Here is a 23,899-nt window from a genome sequence, read left to right as displayed (position 1 = left end):
TTCATTCAAAATTCCTGTTCCAGGTGCAAAGTAAGAGCAAAACAAAGTGAGGCAGGGAGAGCATTTTCTTTTTGTAAGGCTGGTTTTGGAACTTCCACCCTCTCCTGTTCTGTGACCCCTCCAGGTCTAGCCTCCTGCTGGCCCAACAACTGAGCTAGATATTCTGCTGAAATAGTTGGGAAGCCCTGCAAGGGCAGCTATAGGGGTAAAAGAGTTGTTTGTCCTTTGAACTCAGGCTTCATGAACTCAGGGGTTTCCAGCCATTTTACCACTAAGAACACTTTCAGTTAGTTTTTGCTGAAGTTGGGGGGGATTTATGCACTAGGTACCTGTGTGTGAATGAGCATGATAGGGCCGTGAATACTGATTTTGGACTTACAAATTTTAGTGAGCAGTCAAATTTGCATATACAAAATCCGTGAATAATGAGAATTGACTGTATTTGTAAATCATGTATCTGATAAAGGTATAATATCCAGAATATACAAAGAACTCCTAAAACTGGACCAAAGAAAGGCAACCCACTTAAAAACTTGCTAAAGGACTTGAATAGACATTTCTCCAAAGAAGAATACAAATGGTCAACAACCATATACTACTCATAGACTGTGGAAAATAGTTTGATGGTTCTTCAAAAAGTTAAACATAGAATTATCATGACTCAGCAATTCTACTCCTAGATATAGACCCAAAAGAACTGAAAATAGGAACTCAGATAATTGTATGCCACATTCATTGCAGCATTTTTCTAGCCAAAAGGTAGAAATAACCCGTGTTCATCCATCCACAGATAAATAAACAAAATGTGGTACACACATAGACACACACTTACACACACACACACACACACACACACACAAATATTACTCAGACATATGAAGTTCTGATATATGCTCCATGATTGAACCTTAAAAAACATTATGCTAAATGAAAAAAGCCAGCTACAAAAGGACAGGTATTATACGATTCCACTTATTTAAGTTATCAAAAATAGGCAAATTCATAGAAACAGAAAGTAGAGTAAAGGTTACCAGGGGCTGGGGGGAGGGGACATGGAGAGTTATTGCATAACTGTTACAGAGTTTCTGTTTGGAATGATGAAAAAGTTTTGGAAATAATGATGATGGTTGCCCAACATTGTGAATTAAGGTCATTGAACTGACTTAAAAACAGATGTAATGGTAAATTTTGTTATGTATATTTTACCACATTAAAAAACAGTTAATAAAATAAGGGGGAAAGAAATCACTGAAAACTACTAATCACTGCTAACTTTTATTTCGTATTCAGGACACAATCAACTAGGAGAGCGTTCTTTTGCTCTGTCAAATAAATATATTTAAAAGCTAGCACATATGAGATCAGAATTAAGTGCCAAGTCTATAAAAGAGATGGGGGGGGGACATTACTAATAGTTATTTACAGCTATTCAAAGTTAACACATTAAAAGGGAAACAATATATATTCAACGGCTTCATACTTGTCCAATACTTGACATTTCAAATTTTGAAAACATGAAAATTATTGCCAAACAAAACTCAGACCACATTAGCAATGGTTTAAAAAAGGGAGCAATTTAATCATTATAATACAGAGTGCTTTAAGAAGTTTTTAAACATGTAAAAGAAAGAACAGTTTAGTGCATTAAATTGTTATAGTCTTTACATTGCCTCTTTTAAAAAAAGTTAACAGTAGTATGAAAAAGCCACCCATAACGCCAGCTGTCTGAGTGAAGAAATCAGCTAAATTCCAGCATTTTGGAATTACTAATAAAGCTATAGTTAAAAAATAAAAAGTTTATGAAAAGGAAAAGCAGCATGCATATTCAAGGCTTTTTCATAACATTTTCATTAGCCGACGAACATTTAGATAAAAACAAGAGCTTAATATTTATTTTTCATTAAATTAGATAAACTGGCCAAGCCCACTACATCTGGTCATTCAGAAAAGAAAAAAAAAAAGACATTTAAAAATCCAAAGCTAATGGAACTGAACATTTCTTCTAGGAAGAAAGCACATTTTGAAAAATGGTCCTACAGTCACAAAAGAAAGGGTCCTTCTCAACATGAATGAACAGCACCAGTCTTTATAAAGTTTATAAGTTAGTATGAACTTTCGGTCTCCTGATATGGCAAGAGTTAACAGTTAACACTCCCACAATTCGTAAGTGAAAAAGCTAACTTTTAACTCATTATGATCAGTTCAGAATTTCTTCTCTATTCACTGAAATTATTACACAAAGTAAAATTTCACCGAAAGATAATTCTTGAAAATTCTGATCTGACACCTGTACAACATTTCTGATTTCCATATGATTGTAAGAAAACACTAAGTATATATTTACTACATAGTTCTTTTTCACATTTTTGGTACAGTATTTCAGAGTTTCACCCTATCCAAATTCCTAATCCAGTTTCTTTTCCTTCTTCAGTATATTATCTTCAGTTTAATAAAAACTAAATTCAGCTTCTAATGAAAAAAAGTAACAAAAGCATTACAAGTAGTAATAGTGGTATCCATAAATGTATTTAATGAAAGATCCAATGATCAAGGGCAGGTGATACCACAAAATCTTATTCTTCCAATGTGTCAATAGGCTATTTTTTCCCTTACACTGAAAATGTATAAGCCCTTGCACAACTTTTAATCTTCGTACAGGACCTGACAAATAAGACAGAAGTAAATCAGGTGTTTCTTTTTTCCTGTTTCTAACAATTTTTACTCTGGAAGATGTTTGGTCACTCAAAGCTAGAATCTTAATCACATATCAAAGAATACCGACAGTAAGGCCCATCTTACTAGACATACAGTATTAAGCTGGACAAAATATGAGGACAAGCTCTAGTGGTCATTAAACCCCCTCCGAAAGTCTAAGAATCAGAATGTCTCCATTGTATCAGAATAAAAATGTACTGTATTAAAATTTGAATTTTTACAAGTTGTTTTTTAATTAGTATTCTATTTACATTGCAGGACTTCCACCAACTGCAGTAGTTTAACTTTGGCACAACATTGAGTTCCATTCCTTTTGGGCATGGGATCCTATTTTTTGAGAATGTGTATGCCCCTAAACATTTTCAGTGTCATCAAAGATTGAGCCCATTCACAGTAAATCAGAAATCTTGAGTTGAAGAATTGATTCTCCTCCAATGTTTTTAGGCAGCTGCAAAAAAAAAAAAAAAAAAAAAATACTGAAAAACTAAAATTTTAAAGAAAATCGTATTTCAGTGCTTACTACTTTTAGAATCAAAAGTGATATGAATTAGCAATGAAAACACACCCTCTATTCACTCAGTAATGCTGAAATCACTTGCCACATCTTACATAACACACTAGATTTGTATGCAATGCCTACGTATATGTTCTGCATATACCAGATGTTTATAGACATTTTCACCTATATGTAACAATTTATTAAGAAATTAGTAGTAGGAAGTATGCATTTCATTGTCTGTATTTGTAATAAACAAACTATGAAATCTAAAGGCTCATATTTTTTTTGATTTATATACAGCAGGTCCTCGAATTTACATTGATTTCTTCAACATCGTTTTAACATTGATGAGATAGTGTAGGAACTTAGCTACTGTTTATATCAATTAGCCAGTGGTAAAATCGGTTTCCTTATACATCATTTCACTTAAAGTTGCAGAACCTAAACTGGCAATGTTAAGTGAAGACTCACTGTACAAGGCTGACTTGTGCAAAAGATATATATGTACAGTAGTCCCCCCCGCCCTTATCTGCGGTTTCACTTTCTCTAATTTTAGTTAGCTATGGTCAACCACAGTCCAAAAATATTAAATGGACAATCCCAGAAATAATTCCTAAGTTTTAAATTGTATGCCATTCTGAGCAGCATGATGACATCTTGCGCCTCCTGCTACATCCCAGCTAGGATGTGAATCATCCCTCTGTCCAGAGAATCCATGCTGTACCTACTACCTGCCTATTTGTCACTTAGTAGCCTTCTGGATTATCAGACTGGTTATGAGAGAGAGAGGAAGACATCACATTCACATAACTTTTATTACCGCATATTGTCATAATTGTTCTACTTTATTATTAGCTGTTGCTGTTAATCTCTTCCTATGCCTAACTTACAAATTAAATTTTATCGTAAGCATGTTTGTATAAGAAAAAACATAGTATATATAGGGTTTGGTACTATCTGCAGTTTCAAGCATCCACTGGGGGGGTCTTGGAATGTATCCCCGAGGATAAGGGTGGACTACCGTATCTCACTTTTTGCAATAACAATTTTGGAAAGATTTTGGTTACTCTTTTTGTAAGTTAAACCATATTTAAATGAAAAAGTAACTATTTTGAGGAAACTTATGGTGAATCATTTTGTAAAATGAAGAAATATTTTGTTAAGTCAATGATAACTTGCTAATTAATGTGTTTTATAATTTTAGACTTTCGTATATTTTAAAAGCAAGGCAAGCCTGTATATATATCACAAAAGTCCATGTATAATATATGATACAATGTTTTGAAAACTGTGGCTTTATATGAATTTTCTGACCATTTTCTGACCGTAGTATCCATTAGAATATTAATATATAACGTAAGAATTACCCACACAAACTTAAAGTAAGGTCAAATTAAACTGTACAAGAAACTTCACATTATTTTTAGAAGACTGCAGTTCCCTACACAATCACTGCAGAAGTTACAACAACAACAATTCATTGTGGCAAAAAAAATTGTTGATTTAATCTTGGCTGAGTGCACATTCTTGTGTTTAGCAATAAAAAAAAAAAAAATGCCTGTTAAAAATATGTTATGCATCTGGGTCAGAAGAAACCCTGTCCTGAAGATTTGTGACACTAGGAAATGGAGGGATATGCGTCAGGATAAAGTTGTACAAACTGTTTAACTTCTAGTGACTTACAATGATACATTAGGCTCTATAACCTTGAATGAGATTTATTTGAAAGTAGGTGCATTTTTAGTTTCATCTGTTTTTCTGCCTGAAAAAAAAAGTTAATTGAAAGAAAACCTGGAAAAGGATTCCTAAGCAATAAGAATAGTCTGGTACATATTAAGTTCTCTATAAATAACTTATAACAAAATAAACAAAACCAGGGAGGAAGATGTGGGGGAATTAAGGAAATACTGCAGAAGAAGAGAGCATCAAAGGAGAGGACAGAGCAGGGATGCAAAAAGCTAAGGAAATAAGTAAATATGTTCAGATGATAATAAAGGTCTCTACCTCGTTTCCTCCCCTACAGTCTGACGACATTGCAGTGATTTCTGATAACAAGATGCTACAGATAGACATATACAAACATTTCATGACAACTGCACTGTTTTCAAAAAAAGTATAGTTTTATCCTGGAATACTCCAAAACCGACAGTAAAGAATAAAACCATGCTACTGAATTTCCAAAATATTAAGAATTGAAGTCCAAATCAGATTTCTGATTTGCAACTATAGTGAAATATTGATTAATCCAATCTATAAAAGAATGAAGACTTAAGGAATATGCCAAACCTATCAAATTTAAAGCATACTTCCTTGCATTTGTATGACTACAGAAAGTATTTTTAACCAAAGACAGTGTTTCTGCTGGTAGCAGGTTTTATATCAAAAGATGAAAAGGCATTTAAGGCAGTTTAATATTAAATCTGTTCTTTACCCTTTGATCTCTAAGACAGAAATAATTTATATCCCAGTTTTCAAAAACAGATGCCACCTAAGCAAACATATTTATATACTATAGCCTAAAACAGACCTTTGGCTTTTAATAGAAAAATACTAATAATTTTAATACATAAAACATTTTAAACTCTTAATTTAAAATCTAATAGTTTTGGGGGTAATACAATGAATAAAAATAATACCCATTTTCACCTAGTTTCCTAAAACTGAGCAATCCTCACCCCTGTGGCAAGTCTTTCCTTCGGTATACTTTTCCCCTTCTTTTTAGATTTCGTTTATGAATTCTTTCCTTAAATAGGCAAAAAATGAAGCTTTAGTGAAGGAGGGTTGCAAAAAATACATTTTAGTTATCTTTAGTATTTGTGAATTCCCCCCTGCCCACCAGTCTCCCTTCTTAGAGCATGGGTAACTTTCCCTTAAAACAAAGTGTAAATCATTTCATATAAAAAATAAGCAACATTACACTCTACATAATAAACATAACAATCATAGTAATCAGACGACACATGATAATCATGTATTTCTTGGCACCTAGTCCTCTTATTAGGTAAAAGAGAGACTATTTTAGAAAAAAAAAAGCTATCAAAAATGAAGATGAGAGATACAGGTGACTGTTCTAAATGTATGTAGTTGATGAATATACGCTCAAATTAAAAACTTACATTTCAGTCATCTGATTTAGAAAGCTTCCGCTTCACATGTCGTGGGGGTTCCCAAGTGTCACTGTCATCTGTTTCTTCTTCATCCTCTTCCTGATCATCAATAACTTCATCTTCCTCCTCGTTTTCCTCAAATAATTCTATACCTAACTCGGATCTTCGCTGTCTTTCTGCAAACCACTCTCTGACCTGCTCATAGCCCATATGTGATTTGTTAACAAGTTCATCAAGGTCTTGCTCGTTAAGAAACTTGTGCTTCAGGTAATAATCCTTAAGTATCGCAGTTCCAGTTTTAAATTTTATGAGTGACGGCCCCCTGTCCCAGTTGTTCATCCTTCTGCCTCCTCTCGGCCGCCCGCGCGGCCTTCCCCGGCCCCGGCCTTTGGGTCTCCCCCTCCCTCTTCTCCTAAGGGACGACAGACCATTCATACCACTCGAGTTGGCGCTTTGATAGTAGTAGTACCATTTTAAGTTTCCGTTTTTCCAAGCATAACGGGTGTCACCAAACCAACTAACTATGTCTGTTCTAGCAAGCCCACTTTCTTTGGCCAGTTTGTCATACTCTTCCGGCGACGGCCACTGTGTTCGGACAAATGCGCTTTTGAGCATATGCAACTGCTCGGGTGTTTTTTTACATATCTTTCCTGTACTCCCTGTCTTAGGAGCAGCAGACTCATCTCCGGGAGAAGTTTCTCCAGCTTCTTCTTTGGAACTACTTGCATTACTTTCATTGATTTCCATTTTCTCTTCCTTTAAAGCTTTTGATTTCTTCCTCTCTGTAAACCAAGCATCAATTTCCCTTCTGGTAAGTTTGGTTTGCGCTCTTAGCCTATTTAATTCTTCATCAGTAAGTACAGAGCTGTTGAGAAAACTTGCCTGAAGGGCCCGAAGCTGCTCTGCTGTCTTCTCTTTAAACTTTTGGGGAGTAAAGTCGGGAAAGGGATTCCAGGATTGTTTATGCTGTGAAGTAATGGTAGTTGGGCATTCCGTGGTTTCATCACTGGAGTCTATAATAATCGTGGTGGAGGCATCGTTGAGGTGTAAGCACTGGTTACTCTTTGAATTTCTCTGGTTGTACCTCGTGTCACTAAACCATTTTTTAATCTCTCCTTTTGTCAGGCCTGTGGTTTTCATCAGTCTGATAATCTCTGAATCATGGGGAAACTGATTTTTAAGGTAGCTAACTTTTAATTCTGCCAGTTGCTCTTTAGTCTTTTTTGCCCGAATGCCAAATGAATCAGGGTTTGCCAGTGCGGTTTCATGTTTGACAAGCTGGGGAGCTGGAACTGCTGGTGTGGCTGGTTTCGTTTCTGCAGTCGGCTGGGCAGCAGGTGCCTGACTTTTCTGTACACTGCTTTGACCTGCCACCCCTGCCACTGTCAAGGCTATAGGTGCTGTTACCGGCAAGGTGTTTGTCCCAGCTACTTGGGTAAGGACCAGGCCCGGCTGACCGACTATTTGGCATGTCTGTAAAATGGATGGTAAGCCATTACTGCCTGTGGAAATGTGTGTGGGAATAACAGTTATGGTCTGAGGTACAGTGTGTACTGTTCCGTTGAATTGCTTTCTTCTTGCCTCCTCTACTTCCTCGGGAGTCCAGCTCACACCATGTTTTAGACGTTGGGCAGAAAACCATATCTTGATCTGTTCCTCTGTATATTTTGCTTGGGCAGAAAGAACAGTAATTTCTGACATCGTTGGGTAAGGAAATTTGTTGTAGGTGTTTAGCAAAAGGGGGTTGTTGTCCAATGCAGCATTGTAGGTCGGAATGCTATTAACGGGGATTAAGACTTTGGGAATCAAATTGGAATTCTGCTGAGCTGACACAGCAGTTATCACCTGTGCTAAGCCAGGGATAACGGCTGCCGGGGTCACCACTGTGCTGGTGGTATTTGGATGTATTCTGTTGACAATGGAAGTACTGGTATGAGATTCAGAAGCTGAAGAACTTGGACTTTCCACAGTTTCTTCACGGTCTGGTTTGATTTCATTCTCTTTCTCTTCAGGAACATCCTCAGCTGAGTTATGGTGAACTGTAATCCGTTTGTTCTCCACTTTAGTTTTCATCATTTTCATGATAGGAGTTTTACTGATAGATATTCCCGAAGAAGAAGCTTCAGTAGATTCAGCTGGTTCTGAATTCTCCTCTTTCACAAAACTACCATCAAAAGTCAGATCGTTTATGGTTTGTTCAAAGATTGTCTGGTTATTTCGTTTCACCATAGTCAACTTAAAATTCTCTTCTCCTGGGTGGTATTTCAGATTATGCTCGGAAAGTGCATCATACCTTTTGGTAAGAAAATTGCATTCAACACACACATAGGAGGAATTTAGCACTACATTGGGATGTTCCGAATCCACATGAAAAGTAAACATATTTAGGTCTGGGGTTTGAAAAGTACAGTATTTACATTCATAGCCACCTTCAACTTTCTTACTTTGCTGATTGTCAGAGTCCACAGATTCATGAACTTCTTCATCACTTGAGATGCTCTCTGCTCTGGGGTTTTCTACAGGCGTAAGGACCGGAGGCCCTTCATCCAAATCTGATATCACCTCGAGGTCTGCAACCTGTTCGCTGGCAAGGACCATGCAGGGTATTGTTGATTTCCGCCTGCTGGCCATTCTGATCTTATGGGGAACGCTCAGTGGTGACTGAAGAGCATTGAGGCTTCAAACCGGTCAGTGTTCCTCATTTGAAAACAATGGCTTTTGGTTCAAGTTCATTTTTGTGCTCCACGAGTCTCATTAGCAGCTTTTTCATGGTGCAATCAAGTAAAGAGCTTATTGTTGGCAGATAAAATACTGTTGAACTGCTGAAGGTTTTGAAGCACAACTCCAGTCACCTACATTAAAATAAATTTAAAAATGTTTTTAAATGATTATGGTCTTTTAAACCAATTACAGTTATATTTCACTTATATGCAGTTGTTGGATGGCTCAGTTTATTTGGCTTTCTCAGTCAGTTCTACGTTGGAAGGGAAGTGAGGGAAAGAGTCTGCTTTGGAAAGCACACTGTTATCAGTATTGAAATGATAATCTGTTAACAAGGGAGGAACTTTAAAACTATAAAAAGCAGTTATGGATACTTAGAGGCTATGGCCATCAAGCGTATAAGAAATTCAGTCCATCAGTTATGCCCGCTTCTTCCTACTAGTCTATGTTTTCATCCCAAAAGCATGCCCAAGTATGGCAAAAACAGGAAAGATGGAATAAGAATGAGCCACGTTTTGGAAACATTATTCTGAATCATTTTCTATAATGCTACCAGAATTTACAAAACACATCTGATCACATCAGTCTCCTGACTTAAAGTGCATGATGAGGCACCAATGCTGACTGAAGGAATCACGTCCGGTCTCCTACAGCCACACATACGGTAGCTCCCTTCACAGCCCAGCCCTGACTTCCACTTCCTACCACCTCTCTCCTGACTCCTATTTCCTTATGCTTTAACCACAGCAGGAATGAGACACGCAATGCATGCCATTTCTTAGGCCAGGGCACGTGTTTGAGCACTTGGTGTGATGACCTCTCTGTCTGCCTTACAGGTCACCTTCTCCCTTTAACTTGGCCTGGCCTCCTCCCCGGTTTATTTTCTAGTCTAGTATTGACTGGAATGTATTGTAGTACAGTTACATTCCTGTCCCATAACTTATCCAAACCCCAGGTCTCCTCATTGCAGGTGTGTTTCATTCTTTTTCCTCTTCTTTTTTTAAGTAATAGCGTTCTGAGATATATAGCAAAGCTCCCGAAACTCTGGATCGGACCAAGGACCTTTATATCTTTAACCAAACGCTCTCCTAGCTGAGCTCTTGGTTGACTTCTCATTCATTTCTCTATTCCCTTTGCATACAAGAAGCCTGGAAGTAGGGACTCACTAAATGTTTATTAACTTGGACTAGAACATACAGGAAAACAGTCCTACAAAACTCAACATGCCCTAAGGGCATCACCATAGGGAACCGTAGCTGAAATTCATAAGAATGACCTTGAATCATCAAGAAAAAGTGCATTATATTCATACAAATACATTTTAATAATTTTATAAGTAAAATACTTAAAATTTTGATGCTAAATCAGTTAAAGTTGATGTAAAATGAAGTACAATTACTAAGTGGTCTCACTTATTCTCTACCACAAATTAGAACTACTCATTTACTAGCATAATCCTTGTCGTAGCTGAACTAAGGAGAAAAAGTTCACTTCAAAGATTATAAAGCAAAACCAGGTGTCTATGAGAAGATACATTGATTCTCAATAAAAGGAGAATGCCCTGCCTTTGAAGGTGGTAAGATCCCCCCTCACTGGGATTATTCAAATACATACTACATACCCATTTGATGGCTCCAAGCAACAGATGGAAAGCTGGACTAAATGCCCCTTGTTTCCTGATTTCCCCTATTATAAAATAAAGACCATCAGCTTAGTAATAAGTGTGTTAATAGTCCAAACCCCACTCTCAAAGATGGGTTATTTTTTTCTTCTATAAAATGTCTTTGATTTCTAAGGGAATATAAAGAAATCTGACATTGAAAACTGTTTAAATGTTATAAACTAATAAGCTAATGCCATTTCTCTAATTCAATTCAACAGGGACACTACTGTTTTGTTTAAGGATTAGCATATAAGTAGCTGTTTGATAATTTTTTGTCATTAGAAACAGGGAATTCCTCAAACAGCTATAAGTAATTGGAGTACCAATGAGCAGAACCCACATCTTTGACAGTGAAGGAGAACTGCTGAAAGACAGGGGACTAAGCTATTTTGTGACTGTTATTCTCCTAGAATCTCAGGTTCTATTTAATATGAGTATACTAGTAGCGAAAAGTCAAAGATAGAGGGTTCTTTCCTGAAACTACTTTTCTTGAAAGTGGTGGTTTTCAAACTTTTTATTGTAAGTCGGGGAGCCTTTTCTTCTAACAAAAATCTATGAGAAGCCCCGCTGCAAAACAGATAAAATACCTGTCTGGTTGGAGAAGTAAAGAGGCCGAATGACTTCCTGATCCCATCCCATGGATCCCACAATCCCTACTTCCACCTCCGATGGGATCCGAGATATGTTTGAAAGCCTTTGCCTTAAAAATGTAAACGCTTTCAAGACAAAATATCAGTTTCATCAAAAACCCTTCTCAGCTTGCCACTGCGGAGCCATGAAATCTTGAAAACTAGTCTAAAGTGAATTTAATGTGTCCTTTCAGGTTGTGTCACTACAGAAGGCAGGCCGGGGCACCCAGGGGTAGGACAGAGAAGCCAGGAGATAGACGAGAGCCACTTGAGGAGCTAAGAGCTCTTTATTATCCTGGCTCTCTAGCTCTTGGGCTAATCTTATCTAGCATAAAAGTAAGAATGTGCTACCAAGTTATTAATTTTATTCCTCTTCCTTATATCTCACTAACTCAGAATTGGTCAGTTCATAAGAATTTAAGCAGATATAAACAAAATTTAAAAGCTTAAATATTTTTTGCTAAAGTCATGAAAATTACAAAACATTCATATGTTATATTGCAATCTAATGACGCAGATACGCAATTGTGCTTTTTCTGCTGAAAGCATTGGTCTTGGCAATATAATTAAATTTAAATAAGCTCCTTAAAAGAGAGGCTTTTCAAAAAATTATCTTCAGTAATGTAAAAGCCTAAAAATGTGATTGCCTCAACCTCAGGTTACTTCTATACCCAACTATATAGACTCTTTCCTCTTTACTCGTAAAACTGTTGCTCACATTTTGCTAACAAAACCAGAGTCAGTATATTATTTAACATATTTCGAAAGGGATACTGAGAATTCCCCCAAAGAGCCTCAAGATTCGGTCCAATGGCTCAATTCTACTCTAATATATAGTACATAGCCTACAAGTAGACCAAAGCGCTAACAAAGACATCCTCGGCATTCTTATAATCCTAATTTGAAGGGAAGCAAGGACCTCAGTACAATCACCCTGTTTTTATGGAAGAAGAAACCCAGACCCAAATATAGTGCAAAACTACAGGTTTTGGAGTCTCCTCTGGCAGTTGGTAGTTAGATGATTGGAAAAGTTTCTCGATGTCAACTTCAGTTTTTGCACCTATAAAACCAAGATTCTACAATTCAACAATTTCATTCAACAACTATTCGTTGAATGTCAACCACATGCCAGGCACTGTTTTAGGCACTAGAGACACAGCAGTGACCAAGACAAAGTCTCCCTAGTCTGTCAGGTACTAGCAGTTGAGCAAGGAAAACAGGCAGTAAGCAATTACTTAGAATACTATGATCAATGCAATGAGAGGAAGTTACCGGGAACTACATGAGCACATTGCAGGGGCTTCTAGAAAAGAAGACTGTCCTGGAGAAATTAAGAACAGTGGTATCTACCTTAAAGGGTGATCCAATTAAAATGCTTCATACACTCTGATACACAGTAAGTAATTAATTGATGGTATTGTCCAGTCCCTGTAAAATTCTTTTGGGAGATGAAGAAATATTATTTATACTATTTTCTCTCTCAAGGAACTTAATCAGCTGACAAGACACAAATTGAATGAAAAAGCAGAAAGGGTAAAAATACAGAGTAAGAATTGCTGTGGTGTGGTTCCAATTCATCTCCTTTGTCAATAGAGTGCAGTGGGGCTGGCACAGGAAAACTGCCATACAGAAATCACTGTTAGCTGACACACATCTTGTCCTCTATTTGAAAGTCAGCTAGAAACAAAGCTCAAAATCAATCTGGGGAACCTTGCACTATTTACCTATAAAAGGGTAGGTTAGAGTTCAATTGCACAACTGAGTAGCGAAGTGGCTTTGCAATTAAAATTAAAGTGAAGTCTGCCAGTAAAGAAAAAAATATGCTCTAAATGCATCAGCACTGTAATTCAGTTAACCTTTCAGTAAAGAAATTTGTTTAAAAAAAATAACTGACCAAATCAACTGTTATACCGCTATTAAAATGATAATTTTTATATTAAAAGAGTAATTAGGAATATGCAAAATATCCACTTACTGTTGAATTTTTAAAAATCAAAACAGAATTTGAATATTAATTATAAAAACAAAGTAATTATGGGAGAATATGTATGCATGTGGACAAAGACTAGATGAGAATATAAAAAAATGAATTTTTCACATGAGATGAGTGAAATTTTTGTAGGGTATTTACAAGTTTTCTTTAATATTGTTATAACATTGCTTTAGTATAAAATACAACAAACAATAGTTTCAAGGCCTTAAGATTGCAAATAGACTAAAATATTTCTGTGGTCATTTGTCTCAAGCTGGAAACAAAGTTTACTTTCTGTTGTTAAGATAAGAACAGGTGCTACATAAAGGTTTTCTCAGAGGGAGCAGGAATCCCTGAGAATGCATAGCATTCAGGAGTGGTGCAGAGACGTTTTTGGAGCTGCTGCTCCAAGGTCTCAGAAGTCAGACTGGTTCTAAGAACACTCAAGAGCCTCCATAATCTCCATGGTGTAGATCTAGACCAAGCCAATTTCCATGGTTCTATCTGCATGCTGACTCTTCTCCTTCACGGTAGGTTGCATCTCAATGAATTCATGATTCTTAACTCATCAAAATAATTACCACAAACTTTCTGTCCAGAAAAGCATTTAATGAAAGCAAAATTTATTTCATCACAGTATAAAAATTGGGGGCAGTTTTAATAGCAGTTCTTCTTACATGGTCAGAAAGAACGTCTGTTTAGCTTTCCCCAGGGCCCAACACAGTGCCTATTAAGGCCCCAGTAAGATCTGCTGGGGAAAAAAAAAAAATCTTTAAAATATATCTGTGTTGTGTATTATAATGTACACTTTACTTCATTAAACACTCATTTATAGAGGAGCTATAAAGAACTGTGCTTGCTTTACGGTAGATTACTTTCAGTGGTAAAATCCTTACTAATAAAATTACCTTAATCATTAGAATATTAAAATATCCTTGAATAGAAAACATTCTACTTCTTAAAATACAGCGCTCAATAAATATTGACCAACATCTATAATTCTGTTGTAACAAATCAGCTTTATGTATGAACAGTGTATATCTAGATTTGTAGAGTACATAAGAATGAAACAAGAGAGACAAATTCATCCCAAGATTAGTCCTGCAATGAAATTCAGGAGAAAAGGGCATAGTTCTTGAAAGGATCGCAAATGCAAATTTGAACTTAAAATTATTATTTCTCTGTTCCATGAGAGAACTATATTTTAATGGTATAACATTTTTAAAGCGATTAAAATAAAGTTCTCAATGTAATGCACTATAAAAAGTTAGTAGATTGTTTCAATTTCTATGCTTACTGCTAGGGGGGGAAAAAAGGTCCAAAAAGTTTTATAGTTAAGCAGAGCCATAACTACACTGAATTTACAAGCCTCTATTTTTTTGGCTGTCTTATATTTCAAATTAAATGATTAACACATAGGAGTGTATTGGCCTAGCTAGCCACAAAAGTGTGTTATTTTGGTAAGATTTTATGTGAATAAAACAAACTTTGTTTTTTACACCAATTCTGGGTCAAATAAGAGCGTTTAGAAGATAACGATAATTTTTACGGATCATGTTAGCGTTGACCTAGAACCAACTAAATAAAACTGTTCTTTGGGTAGCTAAAATATGAACTGAGAATCCTTCGGAATATGTATTCATAGATATACTGAGAATTCTTTGCACTCTGTATTTTGTTTAGTTTCACTTCTCCCTCTCTGAGTCAGAGTTCTGTTTAGCCAGCTGAAAATATTTATTTTTACATGTTTGTATTCAAACTAAAAGTTACAAATCCACCAAAATCACAGACTGCCCGAAATAGTAGTAGGAACAAAGGATCAAATTAAAACAAAGGATATCCACTATGTAAAACAAATAAACAAAGATGCCCAAGAGGGTACTTTTTAAATTAAAAAACAAACAAAATCATTTTGGCCTTTACACACTTGAGACATTTTTCAAAGCTAAAATGTGAAAATATTTCAAAACAACAGTCAAGTTCTTGAAAAAAGTTAAATGAGAAATTTGACAACCCAAATTTGTACCCACGACAAATATTTTTAAAAATGACTGTAACCTAGGATCATTACCTGAGAGATAAATCTCCAGAAAATTGCCCAAGTGGTCTCAAAACAAACTTCAAGTATTAAGGTGATTACAGACAGGAATGAACGTGATGCAAGTGACAGCATCTAGGAAACTCTGGCCAAAGATAATCTAATTTCAGAAGATCCCTTTGTTAATGCTAATTAAGGCTTAAAGGTTTAGAAACTCTATCCTCTCTCCTGTTTTTTTCCACCTGAGAAAGCTGACCTTAATACTGCTGAAGATTAAAAGAAGAATCCAAGTTGGACAGATTTCTCCTGGCAAGCGCTGCCCCCAGATTTGAGGAGTGAAATGTCTTTGAAAGGTCTCTAGGACACTAACATCCTGGTTTTCTACCTTCTGCTGGCATATGTCAGTAGGTATGTAACACATTGAGTGATACAGAGACTAGCACTACTATTTGTTATTAAAGTTTTTATGATCCAAAAGTAATTTTCTGCTGAAAATAGTTTTCCCCGACTTTTCTCAAGGAGCTGTGATAAGTCTTTCACAGTTTAATGCAAGAAAGCTATTCTTGATTCCAAGTGAGATTATCACTGAGAGGCTGAAAAACCATTCATCTTCCCTCTTTATAAAATGAAGTAATTATTACCTATTTTACTCAGGATATACTCATTTTTTAAAAATGTTAAATACTTTGAAAGATAATAGTAATTAGACTGGTAATGTCAAGTTGTAAGGAAAATTTTTTTTTAAAAAAGTGAATCACCATATTAATTGTTATGTAATCTTGCTGACTACTTTCTGGAATCATCGAAAATAACAATTGGACTAAAGTATAAATATTTCAAACACTATAGGATGTAATCTAATGCTTCTTTTAAAAGCCAATAGATATCAGGTAAATAAAATATAAAAGCAATTACATAAAAATATATTCAGATATTTAAATAATGCTATGCTTAACCTAAATCAAAGTATTTTATTATTAACACCCTAATTTTATAATTATAATGAATTACTATTAGTAGACTATATATTGAAAATATATTTTCAGGAATTGTTATTGAAGCATTTTTCTGGATATAGGCAAAAGAAGAGTAGGATTGCTCGATCAGTTTCCCTACACTAAAGGTCTCCGTGTCGTGACCTTCATTTGTCTGGTTTACCACTGTTACCATAGTACCTGGTATATAGTACCTGACACATAAAGGATTTCAGCAAGTATCCAGTGAAAAATCAATTATAAATATACCTCATGGATTTACTATGAAGTGTGATGGTGTTTCCTTTGACATTAAAGCAGCCAATACTCCTATATTTTTAAAGTTTGAAAGTACATTTCTTTAAAAAGTGTTAGGAATATATCCGCTGCTTTTCAAACAAAAGGTTTTAAAACTGTAGCTAAATATAGTATCATGAGATCTAAAGTGAGCACATTCAGTATCTGAGTTTTACCTTAGCAGAACAACACACACATACCTGCCATAGCTTTCTCAGCATTCTGTCCTTTGATACTGAAGGGTGTTCCTTCAAATTAGGAGGTGTTTAGCTCAGGCCATCATTGCCAACAGGTCTCAAGTACCTATCTGCCATCTCCTATTAAAAAAAAAAAAAAAAGGAATAGCACTTTATTCTAGATATGATTCAGTCTTAGTCAGGAAACTTCAAAGTTTATGCTTTGGCTTTTTAAAAATAAATGTCATTTGGAAAACAACTTTAAAAGAATCATCTAAATGCCAAACCCAGTATTAGTAAGAAACACAAAAATTGAAAACTACACTTTAAAAAATTCTATTTATATTATGTAAAACGACCAAATCACTATTACACTATTTTCAATAAAAATGTTCAAAATGTGAATATATGCAGAATATCATAGGAAAGCTAAGATGAAGATATTGGGAATTGTAAAAAATTACTACACAAAAGTTACGAAAGATAACTTAGTTAAACTAAGAGTTGGGAAGAGGTGTTTCTATGTTTACACATAAACCTACTGATATTTGTATCCTAATTTACTATGTATTAATTGGAATGGAGTGGATTATTAATGCTGGCAACAAGTCAATACTACTTAACTAAACTAGCGGTATTCTACCCCTGAACACATCATATCTAATACAATGACTGGTGTGTAACTATTTTCGTTTTTGCAAGAAAGCTATGGTACTACCAAATGGCTTTTCAATCAGTGCACTTGGAAACATTAAATTATACAATCAAACTGACAAGCATTCTCTGAAAACTCAGATTTGTGTCCAAAAATGTGGTATATTACTCAGTTAAACCAATCAGAAGAATTTAATAAGAACTAATTGTTTCTCTTATTAAATAACAGTAAATAATGGGATTTTTTTGAAGGGTTGAGTCATTTTTGTTGTTGTTCTTTAAACCCTGAAACTCTGTACACCAGAGTGAATGAATATTAAGGAAGGTCATTTCCCCCAAAAACCGAATCCTTTGATTCCTGTTATTACTACATACAAGTTTACAAAGAGCCCTCTTAAGTAAAGAAATAATGTAAAATGCACCAATCCTTTAGTAAAATGCTTCTAGGTTAAACTAAAGCTTGGGCTGAATTGTTACACTACTTTCACGAAAAGCAAAAGAGCATTTTCTGTAGGCGCAGTGGAGCATCCTGTTATGTTTTCGGCCTGGGATTCTACAATTTCATTTCCTGGTATCTCCTTGTTCCGCCACCCCCTAGCCACCCATCTACAGGATGTGGACTAGAAGAGAAGACAACAAACAGCTGCCAAGGAGGGGAGATTATTTTCCAAAATGAATTATTAATATTACAGGAAATTCGTAACCTATTGGAATCCATTCTGAAATTGCACAGTAATTGCAAGACGTTTTACCTAAATAGGAGTCTCCTGAGAAGAGCCACTAAGACATGCAAAGGCACGAGGCAACTAGATGAGCAACAAATGAGCTCCTCAACTTCTGGATGAAACGCATACTTGCCTGATGTTATTTCAGTTCCTGATACTGGTATTATCAGGAGTAATTTAGAACACTTCTCTCTCATTCACAGTATCTTTTTAAAATTTAGGATTAAAGTGAATTGCAAAAATTACAGAAGTCATCTTAACCATTTAGATTCTATAATAAAACAAATGTGTTGTTTTGGCAGAAGATGGATTGTAAATAAAGATGAAGAGCTTGGGCTCTGGAACTAGACTGCATGGAAGTCTGGAACTAGACTTCAAATTCCAGCTCTGTCATTTACTAGCTGTGTGACCCCAGACAAGTGACTTAGCCTATCTGTGCTATAGCCCCCCCAGCTGTAAAATGGGGCTAATGATAGTACCTGTTTAATAGGGTTGCTGCGAGGATTGAAAGAAATAACACATGTAAAGTGTTTGGAATATTTCCTAGCACTTACTAAGTCCACAGCTGGATTTTACTGACTTTCATTTAAGGTATCAACTTTAAGCTATACAACAAATGAAGTCTTTGTTTAAAATTTGCTAAATATTGAAACAATATAAAATATTTTAAAAGTTCAGGCAATAATCAATTTTATTTTCCATTTCATACCCTGGAGCATATATACAGAGGGTGCCAAAAAATGTGTACACATTTTAAGGAAAACTGTATTAAAATTGTAATACGCAATATATACCACTAAGAAAAAATGAATACAAGTCATGTTTGATTTCTGCAATTAGAAGAGGTCCTCCAAGTGGTTACCGTCGGCGTCCAGACACTTCTGATGACAGTGAACTACCACTTGAGCAACGTTGACCAAAGTGTCCACTTGTGTACATTGTTTTGGCACCCTTAGTATTAAGCAATGGTAGAACACGTTGGCTTTAACAGGTAGACATTAATCAATCACAATTTACACCCCCTACCCCAAAATACACATACTTTCTCTGACCTGAGCTTCAAGATGAATCATTTATCTATGACACATTTTAAGGGGTGGATCATAGAACTAAAAAACCTCTGATATAAATAACTTGTCATAATAATGGAGAGAAGTTGTTCTCTTCTCACCATACCCCCCACTCCCAAGTACAGTCCATGCCCAGCAAAGTTTTAACAAACTTCTTTTTGACAGTAATAGAAGGTAAAAGGAAACAGACTCACATAGAAGAAAAACACAATTGTGAGTGAAATACTTAGAAACATCAGTCTTTCTATCTTCTTTCATTCTTCACAACAATCGAAAAAGAGAAAGACTTTTAGGAAGGGGAAAAAGGGAGTCAGAAATCCTATGAGAACTATAAAAATCACTAAAATTTAAGGACAAAGTTGTTATTTAAAATTATAAATATGCATAGGATATGCCTACCACTTTAATGTTTCAATTTTCTTAGATAAGCTTTGATAAGATGATTTTTTAAAAATCTAAATCTAAAAACAAAACAAAAATCCTGCATAAAAAATGAGTTACTCAATTTTGACTCCCTTGAATAAATGTCATTCTTAACCTGCTCACATATACTTCTTTTCCAAAGTATATCATCATAGTTGTTTAGGCCAATGTATATAAGACCATCTTTATACCTCTTAAATACCTTAGGGGATATTGATGATACAAACTACAAAGATTAACTATTCTTTAAGACCAAAACCTGGCAACTACATTAAAAAACAAAAAAACAAACATAAATATTTACTTTAAAAATTAACTGTGTAAAATACAGATATCCAAAATGTAAACTCAAATATGTATATATCCTGATTAATCATCTAAATCAGCAGCTTCAGTCATGCAAATCTGGTTAGTCACAGCTACAAATATATCAAAGGATATAATAAAGTATATCAGTAATATTATGGAAACATTGGCTATTATTCAAAGACTGGTATCACAGTGTTTTCCCTTCAAAGAAATGTAATTTAAATTACTTTTGAAATGATATAAGATGATTTAAAGGATTTTAATTTAGAAAAAACTTAGATGTAAAAGTGAATGTGTTATACTGGCTATTACCATAAATAGTGCAATAGATATTTCGAAACACTTCCCTGAATTTATTGAAATGATGTATGATTGGAAACCAGCTTAGGCACTGAGCTTTCAACACTGTTAATGTTCAAATAAGTAAAGTCTTTTGAGCACAAATCCACAATGCCACAATGTACATAAAAGTATGATTTCCTCAGCTACATTTGTAATCATTGTAACAATTTTAAGAGTACTTCCGTTTAAGTACAAAGCTATAATTTAAAGCAAACTAGTCCCAAATATCACATTATTGTGCCCAACTAACATTACAAGAAAGAAAATGTATAATACATCATAACATCAACTTTCAGTCTTAATGTGAAATATAATACAAAGGGGAGGAAATTTCCAAAATAAATGCAGAATATCATAGGAAAGCTAAGATGAAGATACTGGGAATTGTAAAAAATTACTACACAAAAGTTACGAAAAATAACTTAGTTAAACTAAGAGTTGGGAAGAGGTATGTGTTTCTATGTTTACACATAAACCTACTGATATTTGTATCCTAATTTACTCCTCACCTATTCTATTAAGTTCATTAATAAAATAATTATAAAACTTAATTCGCATTTATTGAAATATGAGTATCATTAAAGGTAAAAAATAATTGCTACATCATTCATGAGCTGTCCTCCAAATTCAAGGAAATAATCAACTTGCTATAAGGGAAAGACACCTACTAATGAGCGTTCCCAGCACAGGCACATTTATGTTTTCAGCCTTAGCATATTTTCAAACCATCTGGCATCAATACCACTCTGGATCACCCAGCCTAATCTGTTCAGAATTGAATATAAAACTAAAACTACATGCACTTTGGGGAAACCAAAGAACAGCACACATGTAAAATAATGTTCCAAATGTGCAGCTCGAAACTAGTTTATACTTGAAATGTGTTTTTTAAAAAATTTCTATTGAAGATGTTAAAGCTCTCTTAAAAGTAGTAGAATGGTTCAAGAAATCTGCATGAATCATAGCTGTCATCAGTTACCCAAGTCTTAATTCTTTTTTTTCTCATTTTCATCCTGATTACTAAATAAACCATTTGAAGAGGTTCTTTTACAAAAAGATTCATTGATACTTGAAATGCTATCATTTCTGTGTTGAAAGGACCCAAGAATTTACATTTTATCTTGCATAAAATTAGTCAGCTTAGCCCTAAAATGCTTCGAGTAAGGAGAGAAAAAGTGAGAGGAAAAATATTCATGACAGCCCTTTCTCATTTTATACATCCTGTTGCCGCATTATTGTCTTTGGCAGAACTCAACATTTCTTTTGCTTAAAATCAAGAGTCCAAACTGCTACTTCAGAAATTTCAAAAAAAATCTATGGATATACTAAGGCCAGTATCCCTGTTAGAACCAACTTCTGTTCATCCTCACTGTTGGCATAAAACCAAACGTCTCCAGGATAATTTTTCAAAAGCTAAGATCATTCACGTAGCACCACATAACACAAGTTAATTTAAAGCTTTCAGACAAAGACTGAGAAGCAATGACCAAGACCAACAAATCTAAAGGTGCCTTTGTGTAGGTACCTACACACATACACGCCAGGCCGTCACCATTCCTGGGGGAAAGCTGCTGCTTCCTCCCTAACTGTGAACCACTCTGTTTCCCAGTCCTGGGATTTTCCCTTTTCTGCTGCCATCCTCTTCACCTCCTTTCAAGTTACATGGCATCCCAACCTACTCACCTTACGATTTCTCGATCAATTAGCCTTTGCTTACGTCATCGCCCCCCACCCCACCCCACCCCGCCAAGATTAGCCTCTTCTCCTGTTTTTCTTTAGAGCTGGGGCGAGAGATGACAGGGCACCTCTGTGAATTCCCGCTCTGACCAATCTCTTCCCTATCTCCCTCCTCTATCCATCCCCTTTCCCGCTTCCTAATACTCCTACCCGAGTCTCTCATGGAATCCTTGCCAGCGCTTCATCCTTCACCAACCTCAGCTACGGATATTAAGGGGTACCCGTTCTTTCTCTGGGGTTTTGCTTTTTCCTTACTGTTATCCAAAGAGGGGGGAGGTGGGGGACACGCATGAAACAAAGAATTTCAAGTCTCTTGTACCAAGAACTTTGGTGGAAATACACGGGGACAGGGCATCCCTCGGGGCTCTTCTTTCCTGCCAATAAACCAGTTCCCTCTCCTGTCTCCTTCCCAGCCCTTCATTCCCCGCAAGGATGAGGCGATTGTTTCCTTTAGGCCCTAAGCTTGGAGCAGTCCCTGGTCAGCCTCCTTGTTTCCCTCCTGAAAGGGACCGATAACAATTCCATTCTCTGCAATTAACTTCACCCTAAGTCCCAGGGCTTCCTCAAACCGCAATACAGTGCTTAAGGACTCAACTCGGAGTCTTGCCCCAAAGCGGGGGCACGGTCTGGCCCCAGAGTTGGGTACAGCTTTCCCCGAATGGTTTCCCAGGGCTCCCACCCAAACGCCAGTGCGCTCAGCTCCAGCAAGAGAATCTCTCCTTACTTTCAGGGAGACTGAGTCCTCACCAGGCCACACGCCCCCCAGCAGAGCAGGGCTCCCGATGTCCCTGAGGACCCTCAACGTTACTGGGGTCCTCCATCCCTGCGGCGTCCTCCCCGCGGGAGACCCAGTCTTCACTCCCCTGAGCAACCCCAAGTTGCTCAGTCCTCCCGTAGGCAGGGGGAGGCTGAGATTTCCCCTACAGAGCCCACTCCCCAGCTCCTTCCCCGGCCGCAGAGACCCCGCAAATGCGCAGGAAGCTCAGGGTCCGCGGCCGGCGGCGATGCCCGGCCCAGGCAGGCCCGGTCCCTCCCCTTCGGACGCCCAGCGCCGGGTCCGCCCCGCCACGCGCAGCCGGGAGCACGCTCAGTCCCCCCGGGGTCTCTACCCTGGGGCCGCTCTCCTCCGTCGGGTCCGCGCGCCACTCGCTCTCCCCGGCCGCCGTGCCGGCCGAGGGCTCTGAGCTTCCGGTTCCCACCCGCAGCCCCGGTGAACCCCGGCCGACTCGTCGCCGAGCCGGCTACCTGCAGGGGCCGCCGCGCCTCTCAGCGCCCCGCCGCCGCCATCTTGCATTTCAAAGCGGCTGCACTTTTCAGGGAGTCAACTCTGACCTGTGAACCTTACACCCGGAACCGCTCGGCGGGCCAGCACACGGCCTCCGAGCTCAGCGGGCCCCGTGGAACCTGGAGGGTCGGGGTCGGGGGTGGGGGGCGAGGCGAGGCGCGCGCCCCAGCGGCCGGCTGCGGGTGTGGAGCTAGAAGTGCCGGCCGAGGCGGGGCCCGCCCGCGCGCGCGCCCTCTGCGCGCCCCCACCCCGCTGCGCGCCGGATTCTCCACTCCCGGACCCTGCTGCTCCGGTGGGGTTCGACCGGGGCCTCTATCCCCTGAACTGGAGCACCGCGGGAGGTAAGGAGCTGCCCCGCCCCGCTGTCAACAGAAGCCCCGCCTCTGTATACGGAGGCCCCGCCCCATCAACAGAAGCCCCGCCTTCTCCAAGTCTCGGAGCGGTCCCGCCCCTTGCGGGCGATAGCTCCGCCCTCTACCAACAGAAGCCTAGTCTTCACTCAGGTCTATCCTGAAGGCAGCTCCGCCTTCTGTCAGTGTGGCCCCGCCCATGGAGCGCTCCGC

The 23,899-nt window shown here is 37.5% G+C and overlaps 1 protein-coding gene and 1 long non-coding RNA gene across 8 annotated transcripts in view; one reads left to right on the top strand and one right to left on the bottom strand.

The window, feature by feature from the left end:
* Window positions 1–1,553: 1,553 nt before the first annotated feature.
* On the bottom strand, window positions 1,554–23,657 carry ZHX1 (zinc fingers and homeoboxes 1). Of its 7 annotated transcripts, none has more exons than XM_074316473.1 (5): window positions 23,297–23,645; window positions 16,816–16,932; window positions 10,664–10,728; window positions 6,331–9,173; window positions 1,554–3,163 (listed from the first exon to the last, which is right to left on the bottom strand). In XM_074316473.1, exon 4 carries the CDS (start codon window positions 8,950–8,952, stop codon window positions 6,334–6,336), a length of 2,619 nt encoding a protein of 872 aa, XP_074172574.1. In that variant the 5' UTR covers window positions 8,953–9,173; window positions 10,664–10,728; window positions 16,816–16,932; window positions 23,297–23,645; the 3' UTR covers window positions 1,554–3,163; window positions 6,331–6,333. The 7 variants fall into 7 exon arrangements, with proteins under 7 accessions (XP_074172574.1, XP_019574700.2, XP_074172575.1 ...); XM_019719141.2 differs by having other exon boundaries at window positions 23,384–23,645; XM_074316474.1 differs by lacking the exon at window positions 23,297–23,645 and adding an exon at window positions 23,161–23,290.
* The window catches only part of LOC141567832 (uncharacterized), a 24,271-nt gene continuing 23,910 nt past the window's right edge, over window positions 23,539–23,899 (top strand). The window contains exon 1 of the long non-coding RNA XR_012490694.1: window positions 23,539–23,677. This is a non-coding gene — a long non-coding RNA (uncharacterized LOC141567832). The remainder of the gene's footprint in view (window positions 23,678–23,899) is intronic.

Source organism: Rhinolophus sinicus, linkage group LG12 (genome assembly GCF_036562045.2).
Source record: "Rhinolophus sinicus isolate RSC01 linkage group LG12, ASM3656204v1, whole genome shotgun sequence".
In the NCBI taxonomy this organism is placed as follows: domain Eukaryota; kingdom Metazoa; phylum Chordata; class Mammalia; order Chiroptera; family Rhinolophidae; genus Rhinolophus; species Rhinolophus sinicus.
This window is presented reverse-complemented; position numbering and strand designations above follow the sequence as displayed.

Excerpts from the sequence above, each read along its gene's own strand:
- ZHX1 (XM_019718700.2), bottom strand. The coding sequence starts at position 8,952 with ATGGCCAGCAGGCGGAAATCAACAATACCCTGCATGGTCCTTGCCAGC.